General features: G+C 34.6%; 1 protein-coding gene across 4 annotated transcripts in view; it reads left to right on the forward strand.

Annotated features, from left to right (window-relative positions):
- The window catches only part of Diaph2 (diaphanous related formin 2), a 747,093-nt gene that overhangs the window by 320,000 nt on the left and 407,672 nt on the right, over window positions 1–19,421 (forward strand). For all 4 annotated transcript variants that reach the window (XM_036175402.1, XM_036175403.1, XM_036175404.1 and 1 more), the window contains one exon: window positions 809–903. In XM_036175402.1, coding sequence (XP_036031295.1) covers window positions 809–903 — 95 coding nt within the window. The remainder of the gene's footprint in view (window positions 1–808; window positions 904–19,421) is intronic.

A 19,421-nucleotide genomic window follows, 5' to 3' on the forward strand; every position in this document is an offset into this window, starting at 1 on the left:
TTTTCACAAAGTTGTTTAGTAATTTTTTTCCAGTATGCAGTGGGATCTTATTTTCTGGTTAATATATATCCATGAGATTTATTTCAGTTTTTTAGTTCTACTCAGTTTTGGTTCTACACAAAATAGCATAATGTAAAACTCTGTAATTAATTCCTTTTTCCAACTGCCTAATGAATAATATTAGACTAAGTTTGAGAAAAATGGAGTGATGTTTGCCTTATTGTCATTCCTTACAAATTCTATGTTGGATATATCTAAAACTTTTAAACTTTTACATTAAAATCTAGATTGACTCAAAAGACCAATTTAAAACAATTTTTTTCTTTTTCTTTTTTTTTTTTTTTTTTTTTGCTTTTCCAGACAGGGTTTCTCTGTGTAGCTTTGTGCCTTTCGTGGAACTCACTTGGTAGCCCAGGCTGGCCTCGAACTCACAGAGCTTCGCCTGCCTCTGTCTCCTGAGTGCTGGGATAAAAGGCGTGCACCACCACCGCCTGGCCAATCTTTTTTTTTTTCTTTTTCTTTTTAATTTTAAGATTTGGTGGGTGGTTTTATATCAACTTAATATAAAATGCCTGAGCATAGTGTCATGAGATATCTAAGTAGGAATTTTATTTTGTGCATATATATGCTTGAGCTGCAAATTCTGCAGGTTATTTTGCCTATATGAACAGAATAGTCCATCAAATACAAACAACCTATAATTCTGAAAATTAGTATATATATATACATATATATATGGTATTTTATATATATATCCTTTAAGATTTTGATACTTATCTGTCTCTAATAAAATCCAATTTTATTTTAGCTATCTTCCTGGGATCTTATCGCTTACCATATGAGGAAATAAAGAACATTATTTTGGAGGTTAATGAAGAGTTGCTCAGTGAGGCCCTAATTCAGGTATATTGAATATCTTTGGTTTTAAAATCATTTTCATAGAAATTTTAGATGCATCTCTTCTCAATGCTTGTATGAAAAAAGAGTTTCCTACTTTGTTTCTTTTTTTTAAGATTTATTTATTATGTATACAGTGTTCTGTTTATATGCCAGAAGAGAGTACCAGATCTCATTACAGATGGTTGTGAGCCACCATGTGGTTACTGGGAATTGAACTCAGGACCTCTGGAAGAACAGCCAGGGCTCTTAACATCTGAGCCATCTCTCCAGCCCCCTTGTTTCCTACTTTGGATAATAGAATCTGTAGTATCTATATCTGGTTATTACTCAGATGACTCAGCCTTTACGATCCAGGTTATAGTTCTTTCTGCCATGCCTTAGCTGCTGTACTTTTAAATTTACACATGTGTATTTGTACATATGTCCTTCTCTGCACATCACAAAATTGCAAATATTTCATCATAATAATTAGTCCATGAAATACTTTTTTATTACCATATTATGGATGAAAAAGCCAAGTGATCTAAAGATTACATTTCTGTGGATCTTTCTCAGGATCCATAGGTAAATGTGGTAGACCATTCTTTTGTTGGGTACTTAAACCTATTGTGGATATTTTTTCAAGACCTGGGTATTTATTATCTCATTGAATCTTAAAACATCTCATGATATAAGTATTAATGATTGTGTACTCCCTTTAACAAAAGAGAATCTGAATTTTAGGTTATTCTGTAGGAGACATCTTGAAGTATCAAAACTATGCTTCAAAATAATGTCTAAAAGGGCTGCAAATGCAGCTCAGTAGGCAGGGGTGCTTGCCTACCCTACATACTGCTCTGAGCTCCATTCCTAGTGCTGTGCAAACCCATAGTTGCTCATTCCTGTAATTTCGGCATGTAAGAGGAGACAAGAACAGTAGAAGTTCAAGGCCAGCCTAGTATACATGTATGAGGCCCTGTTTAAAAAGGAAACATATACCAAGTAACTTATTTTATGTAACTTTAACAATTTATTTCCCCATACTTCCTGTAAATATTAGATAATCTGTTTTAATGACATAATCAAGTCATATTACTGTGGATGGTTTATGTCTGAATCACAGTTTAACTCGTATTTTGAATCTGTACATGCTTATTTATAATAGGATTAAGGATTGTTGGGTTTATGCTGACTTTTTGCTATCATGATACATATATGTGTATAAATGTGACATGTTTGTAAGAATACTCTTATAGGAAAAATTATAAACAAAGCTTGCTTTATTATTTTTAAGCTCTTGAGGGCAACAAGAATGTCCATTATTCCTTGAGTTGAAATAGGGAGCTAATCACATTTAGCCTGGCATGAGCACATGCACACGCGCGCGCACACACACACACACACACACACACACACACACACACACACACAAACACACACACAAACACACACACACACACACAGAGAAAGAGAGAGAGAGAGAGAGAGAGAGAGAGAGAGAGAGAGAGAGAGAGAGAGAGAATAATTTAACAAATTGTAAAAATAGGATGGTTTAAATAATAGAAGAAACACAAAAGGGAAAAAGTTACCAGTCATATAGATGTTTGAAAAAGAAAGATTTACAAGCTTACCAGCATGTATTGTAGTCTAAATCACAAGAAGAAATACAACTGGTCAAATTCAGCCTTCACACAGCAGTGGGGACCTTCTGGAAGCACCAAGTTACCAAGCAGGATTAAAATTTGGTTGACTGTCTCTCACTTTCCCAGAATGCAAAGTAGGATCTAATGTAGCAATTTTAAATACAACTATTTGACTATAATGTAGACCAGATCAAACAAGGAAATTTAATAAACACCCACAAAACTACCACTGCTTCAAAACTGAAAGCAGTTAATTCCTCCCAACTATAACAGACTCAAGCAATTTAAAGAAAGACAAAGAGGTATTGTACATACTATAAAATAACTGAAGCAAAGATGTTCCACATTTTTATATGTATACTTTGAAATATAGTTTCTTATAAGGGATATGCATAATTGAGAATTTTTCTGTTGTTTATTCTCTAATGTACTTAAATCCTGACTTTAAAAATAAAAAGATTTATAAAAATTATACTGGCAAGGAAAATCAACAACTTGATGCTTCACAGTTACAATATTTTTTCATGTAGAGGAAATGTTATAATGTTGTAATTAACAGAAGTATTGCTACATGTATTGACTCTCCAAACTATGACCCTATCTTACTACAATTTCATTACATAGGAAAGATTAGAAAGCTTTCATTCCTGAGGTGTCACAAGTTTACATGCCTTGCTTTATCATATTTTAAAACAAAATGTCATAATCAAAGAAAAGAAGGATAACTAAGTCATATTTAGCCTTGTGACTTGTACATTTCAATTACTATGCAAACAGTCTTAGGACAGTTCAGGTCAGTGCAGGTGCCTCTGAAGGCCACAGGCATCAGACTCCCTGAGCAGTTGAGGTTACAAACAGTTATAAACTACACTAAGTTTGTTCTGAGAGCCGAACTCAGATCCTCTCTGAGAACAGCACACTCTCTCGACCACTAACCCATCTCTCCAGCCTCAATCTTCTGTGTTTTCATGTCTTCTATTTGATAAGACTTTTGAAAAGCCAGCTTGCTCATTGTGCACTAGAGAAACTTGTTTCATTGCATATCCTGGTTAATCAAAATTGATTCTCTTTATTTTTGCATAACAAGAAATAACACATATTTAAAACATATGAATGAATAAGACATGAATATAAGATACTTGAAATTTTATGGTTAATATTAGTTTTACCTAGATGTGTCATATGTTTGAAGATATTCTTATAAGGAAGGATGCTCCTCTGGTGAAATTATTATACTCTTGCTGTTCCCCCAAATGATTGCTTTCTTCATGCAGAAGAGACTTGAATCACTAAGACCTCTTTCTCACTCCCAAACTAGATATGTTTGCTTCAATGATGCAAAAGTAGCATCAATTTGCCATTCATATGAGGTGTTTACCATTTATGTCTAATTACCATGTAACACATCGATAATGCACAGCATTAAATATGTATCATCAGATTAACTTTGTTGTAAGTTCTATTTGATTACAGTGCTAAACTCCATCCATGCATAATCATAGTTTGTTGCTCATGAACATGGTTTTCTCCTCATAGCAACAAAAACAACAAAAATTAAGGATACATCATTTTCTAGGAACTTGAGTTAACACTGGTGTTACATCTCCTAGAATGGGTCAATAAACTCTTCCTCACTAGACAGCTAAAGGACTGTACTTATTTGACAGGATAAATGGTCCACTAAAAAATCAGATAAACCAAAAAACTACTTTTATTTAGATAACATGATAAAATTCAAATGTTAAAGTTATGAACAAGATCCAATCCCCCATATTTCCATAAATCCCATATATTTCCATATATCAATACTTAAACTAGACATTGAATTCACTGTTTGGTAAAAACTGAAATGTTTTACAATGCTTGCTATAACATATAGAACCACTTAAGCATATTCTATATTATAAGATTGTTGGGTGTATTTATGAGTAATTTGTGATAGGTTTACATGATTTGTAGCTTCACTATTCCAGCATTGAAAATCTAGTTTGGTATAATTTAACTTGACTATTTGAGGGAATAAAAAAAGGAAACGCACACACACAAGACTAGAGTTTAATAGACCATATGTCATTAAAAATAATGTGTATATATTAAACAAAGATACAGAACTGTCAAATGAAACTAGCAGTTAAAAAATTTTAAATTTTTAGGGAAAAATTAAAGCATGCTTCATTTGAGATCATTAGTGGTTGTTAGTAAGTCTTAAACGCTTGAAAAACATATTGATAGTGAAATTATGTTTATATTTGCCAGACATATGTCAAATAAGTAGGATTTACATAGAAGGTGCAAAAAAGTTTCAAAGAGTTGTTAGTTTAGTGCAATTGGAAAGGATTTAGCAGGTTTTAAACATGGAAGTGTAAAATAGTTCATCTTTCTTTTAATGCAGTTCTTATTTATATTTTGCATTTCATTTAATTAAAAATGTAGACAACAGATGAACATAGTACTAATAGTACTTACAACTTTATCGTCATAGAAATAATAAATGTTTTCTTTTCCTATAACCGTCATGGCAGATATCAAAGAAACATTATTTATACTCATTATTACTTCAGAATTAAAGTACTTATTAGTTCTGCCACTAGATCTTCTTTTTTCATTCAGTAATCAAGAAGTACATCTATTATTATATATAACTTGCTTTGGTAAATATGTTGACAACTGTTTCAACACAGTTGGTTTCATTTATTATGAATTCATTTTGAGAGCTGTTCCCCAAATAAAAGAAGTCTATGGGACAACCAACATGGCCAGAAACTGATAGCTGTGCTCCCAGGCGTGCTTGGTTAAGGTAGTTTCCTGGAACGAATTCACCTTGAACTAGACTTTGAAGTATTAATAGGATTCAATAAGGAATTATTGAGAGTGAATAGTGGGCAAATACTTTGGGAATATAAAAGACAATATCTTGTTTTATTCATATATATATATATATATTTCTGAATTAAAGGATAATGATGAGCAAGCTTATGGAAGATTATTACTGAATTGGTTGTAGTGCTATTATAGAAACAGAGATCACAGTCTCATGACTGGTTGTCTGCCTCTCCCCCTCCTTTTTCTCTCTGTATCTCTGTATTTCTCAGATATGCTTTATGTGGAGTTTTAGTTGCCTAAGTGCAAGAAGTTTAATGTCATTTATGTGCTACAGGCTTCACTGTTCCTTACCTCACATTTTAACTTATTCTGAGAACCTGTGTACATTAAACTTTTTGACTTCTGGTAGACAAGTTTAATGTCAAACTATTGAATTTGGACAACATTCAACTTCATGTTTAGGAAAATTAGTGCAGATATAGTACATATCAAGTGCTTTGCTGTTAATAGACTTAACTTTTTAAAAATACCAAATAAATAAACCCATGAACTATGCAGGCTTCAGTTGGGTATCAGGTAGATAACTTAGTTTTAAAATACATATTCATTGAAAAGTTTTGTTATAAAATGGTTTACCATGTGGGGATTTAAAAAAGAAATAACCAGGTAGGATAAAAATCCAAAACATAGTAAATGCACACACATCAAGCCAGGATAGATTAAAATACAGATACCATAGAGTTGTAAGGAGTGATAAAGTGACTGAGATCAGGGGGAGAAATACCATTTGCATTATTTTTAACTGATGCATAGAAACATAAAATAGTTCATGTTAATAGAGTACCATGTACTTTTTGCCATATATACATGTATATATATATATATACATATATATATATATTTAAAGCATAAATAAGACTAAACATATCTCTTTAACCTTTTGTGATGTGATTATAATTAAAACTTTCAAACTTTATTCTTGTCACTTTTAACAGCTGTGGGGGACCAGCCTCTACCTTTTATGGGCTTTCTGTGAGGCAAAAAGAGGAATAAGGAACTTGCAGATAGAATGATAGGCCTAGACAAGAAGAAGAAAGATAGAAAAACGGGATAGTTTTGGGAGGACCTGGGTCAATACCCAACAGCCCAGAACTTTATTCCAATGGGCTTTTTATAACAATACCAAGGGGGGGGGAGGCAAAAGACCTCCCCATTATTAGATAAAGCCAAGTGTAGGTCCTTCTAAACACCTGGTACCCAGTTCCATGGCCTAATCATAAAATAAGCTCAGATCTCACTAGGAAATCTCTGTGGGCTCCCATAAACAGTACATTAGTGTTGCCTGCAAATCACTTAACTACATAGAGCTTTTAGTATTTCCAATTGCAGTTACATCCACTCATCCTTATTTTGTAGGTCTCCCTTAAAATATGCTAAACTCTACACCAGACTACTACTGTACTTTTTAAGCAAATGCTGTTTTTTTGTTTGTTTTTTTTTGGTGTTCTGCCCTCTGCCACCCTTCATTTAAGAAACAAGTGCATTCCTGCAGAGGATTAATGGGGGGGGTTTCATTTGCTGCTGTCTCATCACTTCTTTCTCTGACTTTTCCTTCACCCATTCTTTAAGTAGTAGAAGGCTAATATAGGTACCAATAATACCTCCGATAAAATGCAGCTCTATACTACGTCCCTTATAACTAGAAATTCAAGCACAAGAATATTTCTGATTGTCCCTTACTTATAACGTCCTTGTATTTCTGACTGCATTATGGTTCTGAAAGACAGTTGAATATCTAATACTGAAGTGCATGCAAGACATAAACCCTACAGCCTTCCAACATGATTATGTTTTCTCAAATGTGATTTTTACATCTCAAAACAGATAACATGATCTATATAACTCTTTCTCGAATACTGACAAAATGATTGATTAGTTAGAAGCAAAGGTCATTCAATCCCACCCCTGGATTCCAGGCAGTGCTACACCTAAGTCATCAAAGATAAATGGGTATCTATTGATTCTTCAAGGAAAAAGATTCTTCAACTTCCCTCAATTAACCAGTTCTAGTGTATAATTATCCTTATAGTCAGGAAGTTCATGCATGTGTAATAGTTGAGCTCGTTTTTGTCTCTTCAATCCATCTTTGTAATCATTGATCTATTTACATGGCTATCAACCATCTGTATTGTATGCAGACTTTGTGAGTCTGCATGTGTTTCTGCACTTTACAAGATTTGATGGCTTTAGAAGACTGCAGGTGTATCAATTAGGGCTATGAAGCATTACTGTTGTAGAATTTTAGAACATTTTTTTTGCCTTACTAAAAACTCCATGTTTATTTTCATAATTCTGTAGGGAAATTGAAATATTATCAGTGACAAGAACAGTCTTGACAACATCTTTCTTTTTTTGACAACATTTCTTTTTATTTCTCATCATAGAAGAATAAGTATTTTGTGATGTTATTGCAGTGTGCAAATATTTTTATCCATGAACTGCTCTTGTCTTTTCACCTTTTGCGTCTAACTTTTTATCAAGTGGAATTTTAAAAATGTATGTTCTTATCTGTTTTGAGCATTTTGTACTAATCTCAGTCTATTGTGAAGTTGAATCTAATCCAAATATTGTGTCTGCTAGTTGTCATTGTTTTCTATGTAATTTTTTTCACTGGTTGTATTCTTATTTGCAAGGAAAGAAAAGGTAGCTATAAGTAATTAGTATTTTCTTATATCAATTAGAAAAGTATTTTTAAGTGGGAAAATTTGAACCTACTTATTATTTGAACAAAAACAGTATTATTTTGTAGTTGTGCAAACTATGGCCTCATTGTTTCTCCTTTCTCTCACACTTCTAGCTACAGAAAATCTTCATAAAATGTTCAATTATTTTATACTATTAGTCTATGGATCCTATTTACTGAGGGGATGAACAGGCCAGACCAGAAGTTCCCTTTCAGTTGTACAGCTTTGAAAGAATCTGTCTCTTTTCACATAAACTTCCAGGATCCTACAACTAAGAAATTAAAACAAAATCACACTATGAGCTCTACAACAACCTGAGAGTATGGAACTACTCCTAACAAAAAAATATAATCCTTTAAATTAAGAAATAAAGGGAGCAGATAACACAGTCACAAACGTTCTCCATGGGAAAAATCAAAAGTGATAGAAAACAGTGGCACTTTTCCTACTGTCTTCTGACTCATTTTAAAAGTATATAAAACATGTTGAAATGTAAAGATGATTGGTTAGCTGTGTATTTAATAAACCATAATGCTTTGCATTGGATTACATTTTTAAAAGCACTCTTTGTTAGGTTCTAAGGATGACAGTCAGAAATTTTATAAACGTCAGGACTGTCTTCACATATACAGGCTTTTTCTAGGTTTCTGTAATTCTCTATCATCAGTGCAAAGTAGAAGTTACCTAGCCATCACATCTATTAAATATATTTAGTTCTTAAATTAGACTTTATTAAAAAATTATTATAAACATACTACATCATACTTTAGATTTGTATAATATATACTTGACATAATCATATTGTAGCTGAGATTTTCCTGTGTCCCACCCAGTCCATAGCCACTCAAACCCAATTAAACACACAGAGGCTTATATTATTTACAAACTGTATGATCTATGGCGGGCCTATTGCTAGCCAGCAATTCTTTCTTTCTTTTTTTTTTTTTTTTTCACTGTTCCAAGATGTTTTTAATTGAAGTTTAATATGGGATATCTACAGAAAAGCACACGAAGTAAAAGCTTACACTGCCATGGAAATCACTCCTATGTATTTCATTTATTTATTTGTTTATTTATTTATTTATTATTCTTCCCTTTTTTTCCCTCTTACAAACTGTATGGCTGTGGCAGGCTTCTTGTTATCTAGTTCTTCTATCTTAAATTAACACATTTCTATTCATCTATATTTTGCCACGTGGCTTGTGACTTACCAGTACTTTACATCCTGCTCCTCATTGTGGCAGCTGGCAGCATCTCCTCTTCTCTGCCTTATTGTTAACCCAATTCTCCTCTCTGCTACTCCTGCCTTTGCTTCCTGTCTGGCTACTGGCCATCAGTGTTTTGTTTATCAATGAATCATTTTCTCTTATGTCTTAATTTCAATCCATTTCTATAAATTTATACTTTGACACATGGATTGTGGCTTACCATTACCTTTATATCTTGCTTCTTCTGGCGGCAGCTTGCAGTGTCTGTCTTGCCTCTTCTTTCTCTTCCTGTCTATCTGTTTGGATTTTCTGCCTGGCCGTAAGCTGCCTTGCCATAGGTCAAACAGCTTAACTTAGGAACCAATAAGAGCAACACTTATTCACAGGATACAGAAAGACATCCACAGCGCTAGTGTTGCTCTGATTGGTTAATAAATAAAATACTGATTGGCCAGTAGCCAGGCAGGAAGTAGAGTATAGGTGGGATAAGCAGAGAGTAGAATTCTGGGAACAGGAAGGCTGAGTGAGGAGTCACTGGCCAGACACCGAGGAAGCAAGAAGGGAAGGCAGAACTGAGAAAAGCTACCAAGCCACATGGCTAAAAATAATTAAGAATTATGGGTTAATTTGAATGTAAGAGCTAGTCATTGGTAGGCCTGAGCTAATGGCAGAGCAGTTTTAATTAAGATAAGGCTCTGTGTGTTTATTTGTGTCCAAGTGGCTGCAGGACTGGCAGGTGAGAGAGATTTGTCCTTACCATGGGACAGATGGGACACAGGAAAACTTCAGCTACCCTATATGTTAATTAATCTTCTTAAATATTATGGATGAGTAGTCGAGAAGGAAAATCCAAGAGAGAGTTAATTCTGTGGTTGACATATTTATTCTTTTTTTTATAAATAAAGTTTTATAGCTTTGTAATAAAATTAATCCATTTAAAAGTGTTTTGTTAGTGAACACACATAAGGCATATTTCTTACCTTGGAGGGTGACATTTTGAAGAGTGGATTGGGGATTCTGTGTTCCAGAAGCCCCATAGCGCTTGTGACTTTTTGTTGTTGTCCCCAGCTACAGATCATTGTTTTAAGATTTCCTTTTGTGTTTGATAGAAATAGTAGTAAAATTTCAGAATTTTGTGTTTCCATTTATTTGCTTTTTATCTTAGTTTATTGCAAACCTGATGGTTTCAGATTTGTACATTTGATTAGTAGTGATCAAAATCAAAACTGTAAACTTAAGAAATCTACTTCTTTTTCTGCTAAAATGGGTTCTCACTCAGTTGCAAATAGGTCCAGTCAGGCATTGTTTAAATTAAAGACCACAACTATTCAATTCTGAATACAACTAATGATAGTACTATGATGTAGCATATGATGTAGCACGCAAAACCAAGGAAACAAAAATAAAACACCACCCAAAAAGGAAAACAAATGACACTGAAACCCACCAAACAAAAATCAAACAAAAACTGTGGAGTCCATTGTATGATGGCCAACTACTCAGCATGATACCTGCCTTGCAGTGGTTGATATATACACATTGTCACTCCCTTGATTTTTCACCCTCCTTGCAGTTATAATGACAGTTCAGTTGTTGACCTTTACCTTAGTGGCTAAATTTTCATTCCTTTAGTCGTTAACTTTTTAAATGTCAAAAAAATTGAAATATAAAAAGATAAAATTAAAACTATAACATTAAAGTTAGACAAGACATACCAATAGAAGGAAAAGAGCCCAAGAGAACTTACAACAATAAGAGACCCACCCATCACATACTCAGGAACCCCATAAAAATACTAAAATCTGGAAGCTGTAAGTGTCAAGGACTTGGTGCATTCTGCTTCAGTCTATGTGAGTTCATATGAGGTTTGCTCATATTGATTTAGAAAGCCTTATTTTCTTATTGTCCTCCATCCTCTCTGGCTCTTATCCTCTTTTTGCCTCCTCTTCTGCAGGGTTTCATGAGCTCTGAAGGGACAGCCTGATTTTAACTGAGGCTCCCTTCTCTCAGATGGCTATAGCTTGTGTTCCATTGACATAAAACTTGTCAGCACAAATGCCATGGCTTATTGCCGTATCATTTCTTTACTGCTAATACTTTTTGGTAGAATATATAAGTAATAACATAACTGGTGTAGTGGGGATGTAATTCATTATGTTTATGTTTTAGGTTCCATTCTGTTATTTTCTTGTGACACTTTGTTCCTGTCATAGAAGAAATAGGGACTTATTAGATTCTTCAGCAATATCTAGTAAAAAATATGTTCATACAAATAATATAATAAAAATTCAGTTTTTACATATGTTAAAACCTTTATAAACTATAATATTTTACTGGCTTAGCACTTTAATGTCTGCAAACTCTTTGATATTTACTGAGCCTTAACTTATGTCCTGTAATAGTCATTTATCTAAAGATTAATCATTTTTCAATTGAACATTCAACTGTCACTTTAAAATACCAAACAGTATACGTGCACTATGAATTGTTCATCCTCTTCAGACAGGAACAGTCACAGGTACTTGAGGTTTTTTTATTTTTATTTTTTCAAATAGGATTTTGGGGAAAGTTTGCTGGTCCTCTTCCTTAGATCCCAAACATGGATGTCTCTTCTCTGATTTTATGCCAAGGCTTTCTTACAAGTGGTACTGTGTCAGTTGTGGTGGGTAGAACAAGCTCTCATAGGAATGACAAGGAAACTCCTTAACCAATATAAAACCAGTCATGAGTTAACAAACATGTTTGTATACTCTTTTGTATATGTAACAATCTTTTTATGTGCAACTTGGCATTGGCATATATTTTAAGTCATTTGTACAAGCCATCTATCATTATGTTTCGCATTTATTGGTAGAGTGTTGGAAGAGTTAGCAATATAAATATTTATAAATATGAGCACATATTGCTAGTTGAAAAGACAATCCTATTTTGAAAATTGCAGAAAATACTGTTATTGTTTTTCTGTCTGTTAGAAAATCAGTGCTTCTAGCCAAAAACACTTTTTGTGCATTATTTTCATAGATAATTTGAATATTGCTTTGAGGTGGAAATATTTCAAACAATACAGAAGTGTACTTTTTTGCAACAGTTTCTTAATTTATGTTTGACTAGCTCCCCTTTTTAATTGTGTAACTAAAAGGCCAAGAGTATGACCTGTTCAAAATCATGTGATTGTCTCTTAATCTTTTAAAAGTCATTGATTTCTCAATGTGAATTTGTGTGAAATATTTTATAAGAGTATACAAAAAGTTGACAGTTATTTTTTGAAATAACTGCCATGACAAGATTAAACTTGAAGTAGTTTTGTTTATGAATTCATGGTTGTTGTTTAGAGAAAAAACAAACTGAAAAGTGAGTATATCCTTTGCAAATGTGATGTATTAACTAAACAGTGGTGGTCAGTAGAAAAATGTTGCTATCTGGCTCATCTATAATATTTCTATATGAAATTGGATCTTATTAATAGTTAAGTCCTACCATGAAGTTTTAAGACAACAATATAAATAATGACAAAAGTGTCAGAAAAATTTAAAGATAAATCATTTGTATTGAACTTCACAATGTTCATTCAGGATAATATATGTATATAGTTCAGAGCATTACCTATAACAATGCCCACAGTACTAGTGCTTTTGAAGCACATTAATTATCCTTCCCTAGAAGCAAATACAACCCTGAAACTAATCCTCATCATTCCCATTCTATTCTTTATGATTTTGCCACACATATGGATATGCAACTATAGAATATGATTAGGATTCCCCTCCTTTTCAAATGTACTGTAAAAAGTTAAGTACAGCATATATATTAAAATGTTTTTCCGTGTGTGGAGATTTGTCCATTTTCTCCATGTAGTATAATTTTCTATGATGTACATGTACTTGTATTTAAGTAGCCATTTATTGTGTCAAATGGACATTGTAGTTGTTCTTGCTAATGTTATCATTATTCCTTTTATTTGTTGTTATCATTAACAGTGATAGTATGATAGATACTGTTGCCTTACATGTTTTTTAACCCTTGAAAATCTTCTAAAGATCTGATGGTTTCAACATGTATTATCTCACACATGTTGGAAGTACTTAATTCCTACTGGAAATTACTGACTCAAACTTTGTGGGTAGGACCCTTTTGCCTGTTCCTAGACCTTTGTATGATTTTTCATACACTATTGATTAGTAGTACTGTCTCTATGGTTTCAGAGTAGGTGGTTTGTGACCTATATGTATCTTCAGAATTGCTGAGTAGTGGCAGATTGTTTCCTGAAATATTTCCTATTTACATCATATGAGAATTCACATGGCTATAAGCTAGTTGTATCTCAATCTCTAGGATTGTTGCTTGTTTTTGTTTGTTTACTATTTATTCAATTCTGGGGATTGACACCAGAGCTTCAATCATGCTAACTTCAATTGTGGTTGCAAGAATAACTGTTGTTTTAAAAACTTAGAAGCTGTGTATGTAACCAGTCTAGAGGAAAGAATGTCCCCATTAGGAGAAGCTGATAAAAGGGCAGGAAGGAGTTCAAGTGTGTAGAATTCTGTCTTAGCTAGAGTTTCCATTGCTGTGAAGAGATACCATGACCAGGGCAACTCTTATCTTGAAAACATTTTATTGAGGGTGGCTCATTTACAGTTTCTGAGGTTGAGTTCATTATGATAATGAAGTGAAACATGGCAACATGCAGACAGACATGGGCCTGGAGCAATAGCCAAGTGTCCTACATCTTTCAGACAACAGGAAGTCTACAAATGTCATACTCAGGGAAGTTTGAGAAAAAGACCTCAAAGCCCACCCCCACAGCAACATACTTCTTCCAACAAGCCCACACCTCCTAAGAGTACCACTCCTTTTGGGGACTACAAGTTCTTTATATTTTTTCAATATATATTTGTTCTGTAGCCATAAAAGTTTCACAGATATTGGGTATTTCTGATCAAAAGGAAATATTTTCCCCATCACTATTTGAGAGGAATTATATTTTATATCAGTTTGAAGATATACTGCTGTTCCTTGAGCTGGTTGTGGTTTCACAGGAGCATACATGTCACTTTAAAATTTGTATTCCTCAAGTAGCACGGTATCTAATGTCTAATGTGGCAGTTACATAGATGGCAAGCTGTATTATGGGGCAAATACTTGTATAAAACCAAAAGTAAGGACAGAACCAGGCTTTGGTACTCTTTAAAGGAAAACAATTGTGTTTTCATTTACCTCTAAGAATAAATAACAAGAACACAGACATATGATGTAAAAGCCTTAAATATGCTTAGTTAGGGTATCTATTGCTTTATGAAACACCATGACCAAAAAGCAAGTTGGAGAGGAAAGTATTAAATAATAGGCTTATACTTGCACATCACTGTGCATCATTAAAGAAAGTTTGGAAAGGAATTCCAAAAGGGGTGGAACCTGGAGTCAGGAGTTGATGCAGAATCCATGGAGGGGTGCTACTTACTGGCTTCATCCTCATGTCTTTCTCATCCTGCTTTCTTAAAGAACCTAGGACCACCATATCAGCAATGTCACTACCCACAGTGGGCTAGGGCTCTCCCTATCTATCCCTAATTTATTTTCTTTGCTGTTAGCAGCTTTATTTGTAATACTCAAAAAATATGACAAGTCTAATATTTGTTAGTCAACCAATGAATATTTTGTGGTACAAGCATACAATAAAATTCATCACTTGAATGAAATACATTATTATTATGAACAATATAGACAAACTCAAAATACTTACTCTCAATGAAATAAGCCAAACAACTATATGCCACAAGTGATTCCACCTAAGGGTTTTTTGGTTTGTTTGTTTGTTTTTAATTTTTATTATAATTTAATTTAATTTTACATATCAGCCAGGGATTCTGCTGTCCTCCCTCCTCCAGCTCTCCCCTCCAGCCCTACCCCCAGCCCATTCCCCATTACCATCTCCTCCAGGGCAAGGACTCCCCTGGGGATTCAGCTCAGCCTGGTAGATTCAATCAAGGCAGGTCCAGTCCCCTCCTCCCTTTGCTCAGTCTGAGCAAAGTGTACCTGCATAGGCCCCAGGTTCCAAACAGCCATCTTGTGCACTAAGGAAAGGTCCGGGTCCCACTGCCTGGGGGCCTCCCAAACCGTTCAAGTTAATCAGCTGTCTAGCTTATCCAGAGTGCCTGATCCAGTTGGGGGCTCCTTAGCTATTGGTTCATAGTTCATGTGTTTCCACTAGTTTGGCTATTTGTCCCTGTGCTTTTTCCAATCATGGTCTCAATAATTCTCGCTAATACAGTCCCTCCTCTTTCTCGACAATTGGACTCCTGGAGCTTCACCTGGATCATGGCCGTAGATCTCTGCATCCACTTCCATCAGTCATTGGATGAGAGTTCTATTACAACAATTAGGGTGTTTGGCCATCAGAACAACAGACTAGGTCAATTTGGGCTTTCTTCCCTGGAGTTGTGAGTAGCAGTCTAGTCATCCTTTGTTTTACATCTAGTATCCTCCTATGAGTGAGTACATACCATGTTTGTCTTTTTGAGTCTGGGTTACCTCATTCAGGATGATTTTTTTCTAGATCCAATCATTTGCCTGCAAACCTCATGATGCCATTGTTTTTCTCTGCTGAGTACTACTCCATTGTGTATGTGTACCACATTTTATTTATCCATTCTTCAGTTGAAGGACATCTAGGTTGTTTCTAGGTTCTGGGTATTACAAATAATGCTGCTATGACCATAGCTGTGCATGTGTCCTTCTGGTGTGATTGAGCATTCCTTGGGTATATGCCCAAGAGTGGTATAGCTGGGTCTTGGGTAGATTAATTCCCAATTTTCTAATAAAGTGCCATATTGATTTCCAAAGTGGCTGTACAAGCTTGCATTCCCACCAACAGTGGAGGAGAGTTCCCCTTGCTGCACATCCTCTCCATCATAAGCTGTCTTCAGTGTTTTTGATCTTAGCCATTCTGACAGGTGTAAAGTGATATCTCATTGTCATTTTGATTTGCATTTTTCTGATGATTAAGAATGTTGAGCAATTCCTTAAATGGCTTTCAGCCATTTGAGCTTCCTCTGTTGAGAATCCTCTGTTTATCTCTATAGCCCATTTCTTAATTGGACTGTTGGGCATTTTGATGTCTAATTTCTTGAGTTCTTTATATATTCTGGTTATCAGCCCTCTGTCAGATATGGGGTTGGTGAAGATATTTTCCCATTCTGTAATCTGTTGATTTGTTTTGTTGACCATGTCCTTTGCTCTACAAAAGCGTCTCAGTCAAAAAGCGTCAACAGGTCCCATTGATTGATTGTTTCTCTCAGTGTCTGTGTTCCTGGTGTTATATTTAGGAAGTGATCTCCTGTGCCAATGCATTCAAGACTACTTCCTACTTTCTTCTATCAGGTTCAGAGTGACTGGATTTATGTTGAGGTGTTTGATCCACTTGGACTTAAGTTTTGTGCATGGTGACAGATATGGATCTATTTGCAGCCATCTACATGTTGACCTCCAGTTATGCCAGCACCATCTGTTGAAGACGCTTTCTTTTTTCCATGGTGCAATTTTGGCTTCTTTGTCAAAAATTATGTTCATAGGTGTGTGGATTAATGTCAGGGTCTTCAATTTGATTCCATTGGTCTACATGTCAGTTTTTATTCCAGTACCAAGTTGTTTTTATTACTGTAGCTCTATATTAGAGCTTGAGGTCGGGGATTGTGATGCCTCCAGAGGTTGTTTTATTGCACAGGATTCTTTGGTCTATCCTAGGTTTTTTGTTGTTGAAGTATTGTTTTGAAGTTGAGTATTGTTCTTTCCAGGTCTGTGAAGAATTGTGTTGTTATTTTGATAGGGATTGCAGTGAATCTGTAGATTGCTTTTGGCAATATTGCCATTTTTACTATGTTAATCCTGCCTATCCATGAGCATGGGAGATCTTTCCATTTTCTGACATCTTTTTCAATTCCTTTTTTCAGGGACTTAAAGTTCTTGTCATGTAGGTCCTTCACTAGCTTAGAGTTACCCCAAGGTATTTTATAGCATTTGTGGCTATTGTACAGGGTGACATATCTCTGATTTCCTTAGTCTGTTTGTCAGTTGTATCAACCTGGTCTCATGGTGACATTTTCTTAATTGAGGCTCTTTGTTTTCAGATGACTTTCGCTTGTATCAATTTGACATAAAACTATTACACACATGTGCACACCTGTGTATCTGACTATTTAAGCTGTATGCCATACGACAGTGCTGAAAACATGACTTAATAACAGGTAATAGTTATGGAATTTAATTTTCTGTTCAAGCATTTGGAGAAAGTTGTATTAAAATGACAGAAACTTAAGCAAGTGTTTGAGAAAAACATCCTGTCATCAGTAATGCGTTTCTATACTTATCAATAGAATTTCATTTAATTTATCCACCTGTAGATGGCTAGAAAATACTGCAATAATACATTTTTAAAAGAAATATTTGCCCTGGTCCATTTATGTGGTAAATAATGGGCTTAATCAGAGTGAACTTAACTCAGTTCTCTACTACTAAAATGACTTAATGAGATATAAGACAAAAAAAAGAAAGGTTATGTTTTGTCAAGAAGGAAAGGGCAATATGGTTCAATACCTTTACTTAAGTAACCTTTACATGTGCAATTAACATTTAAAAGAAATAAAGTTTTGGAAACATTATACAGTAATTGCATAAATGTAAAAAGTAGTTAGAACTCTGTAGTCTGTTAAGATAAATTTCATCAAATAACACTGACAGTTATCAGAAAGTGAATTTGTGATGCATAAAAGATTGAGGGGGAAATCTCATTTGGAGGCATACTTACTTATTTCTCCTTTATTGTTTTCTTAGTAAACTTCAACTCGCTGACATTTTCTAGAATGAGATTTTCATATTCACCCTGAATCGATCATTTAAACACAAATTTCGAAATTGTTGAAGGAGAAAAAACATGCTATTAAGCAGCAGCTGGGGAGAGATATATAGAATGAATCATATCTTAATACTTGCAGGCCATTTGCATATCACCTTGTAATTTGTCAGAATATATGGCATTTAAAGGGTTTTTGTTATTTGTTTCCAGTTTCTACAACTATGACTGGTTTTCTTCCGTGCAGCACATGCAGTTGTTATATGAACTGTTAACCTACCTTTGCCATTTATTTACAAACCAGAAGTAAACGTAATGTAAATGAAACACTAAATTCAAGAGCTATTTTATTTTAATCAAATGAAGAATCCTTAGGTAATATGAATTTTACAATAACATTCTGATCTATCTGAGAATAGCTCTATTTAATTGATTATTGCTTCTGGCCACTATCATAGAAGACTCTTCTATATTGGGCATTTCTAGGCACCTCCTCAAACAACTATCACATTCTCTAAATGAATTTTGCCATTTCCATGTAGCAGCTGAGAGTGATTTTCCCCATTTCCTGTGTAAAACTACCCTAGGATTAACTATGTAGAGAGAAGAAGAGTTCATATTTTATGGAAAATCATGGATGCATGGCTTTTCCTTTTCTCCTTTTCTTGGGGATGTGACACATAGGTAAGGGGTAGAATAAAGTCCCAGGGCATACTAACACAGGCTCTACCAATAGGCCAGCACCTTTCTTTTTTATGTACTTCATTAAATATATGCCAAAGTCATGCTCTTCACACATCTTTCCTTTCTACCTTCTCATAGATATGAGCGTGTTTGGAATAAATAGACTCAGACTGGCGATACATTCAGGAGACTACTGTGCTGCACTCTGAATCTTTTAATTGTTTTCCTTGTGAGATGTTTTTTGGGCTCAGACTGCTTGTTACTTCCTTTGGGAGACTTTGGTCTCAGGAGGACTCTAGTCCTGCATACAAATAGATGTCAGACTGATTCTTAGTAGCAGCACATACTGGCTCTGCTGATCCTTCTTCCCCTTCTGGTTAGCATTTGATGAACATAAAAACTGAGTCTTTGGCTACAACATCACCTATGTTTGTAAAAGCACCTTAAGATATTGCCTATGATGGCTACTTTCAACGTGGATCCTCCTAGTTGTTGACTCACTGAAGTAATATGCACTGTCATAACTTAAGTCTGTATGTGTCACCTATTCTGGGGTCTTGTTTTGATCATTAGTCACAGGTAGAACCTCCAAAAC

The sequence above is a fragment of the Onychomys torridus genome, chromosome X (genome assembly GCF_903995425.1).
Source record: "Onychomys torridus chromosome X, mOncTor1.1, whole genome shotgun sequence".
NCBI lineage: Eukaryota > Metazoa > Chordata > Mammalia > Rodentia > Cricetidae > Onychomys > Onychomys torridus.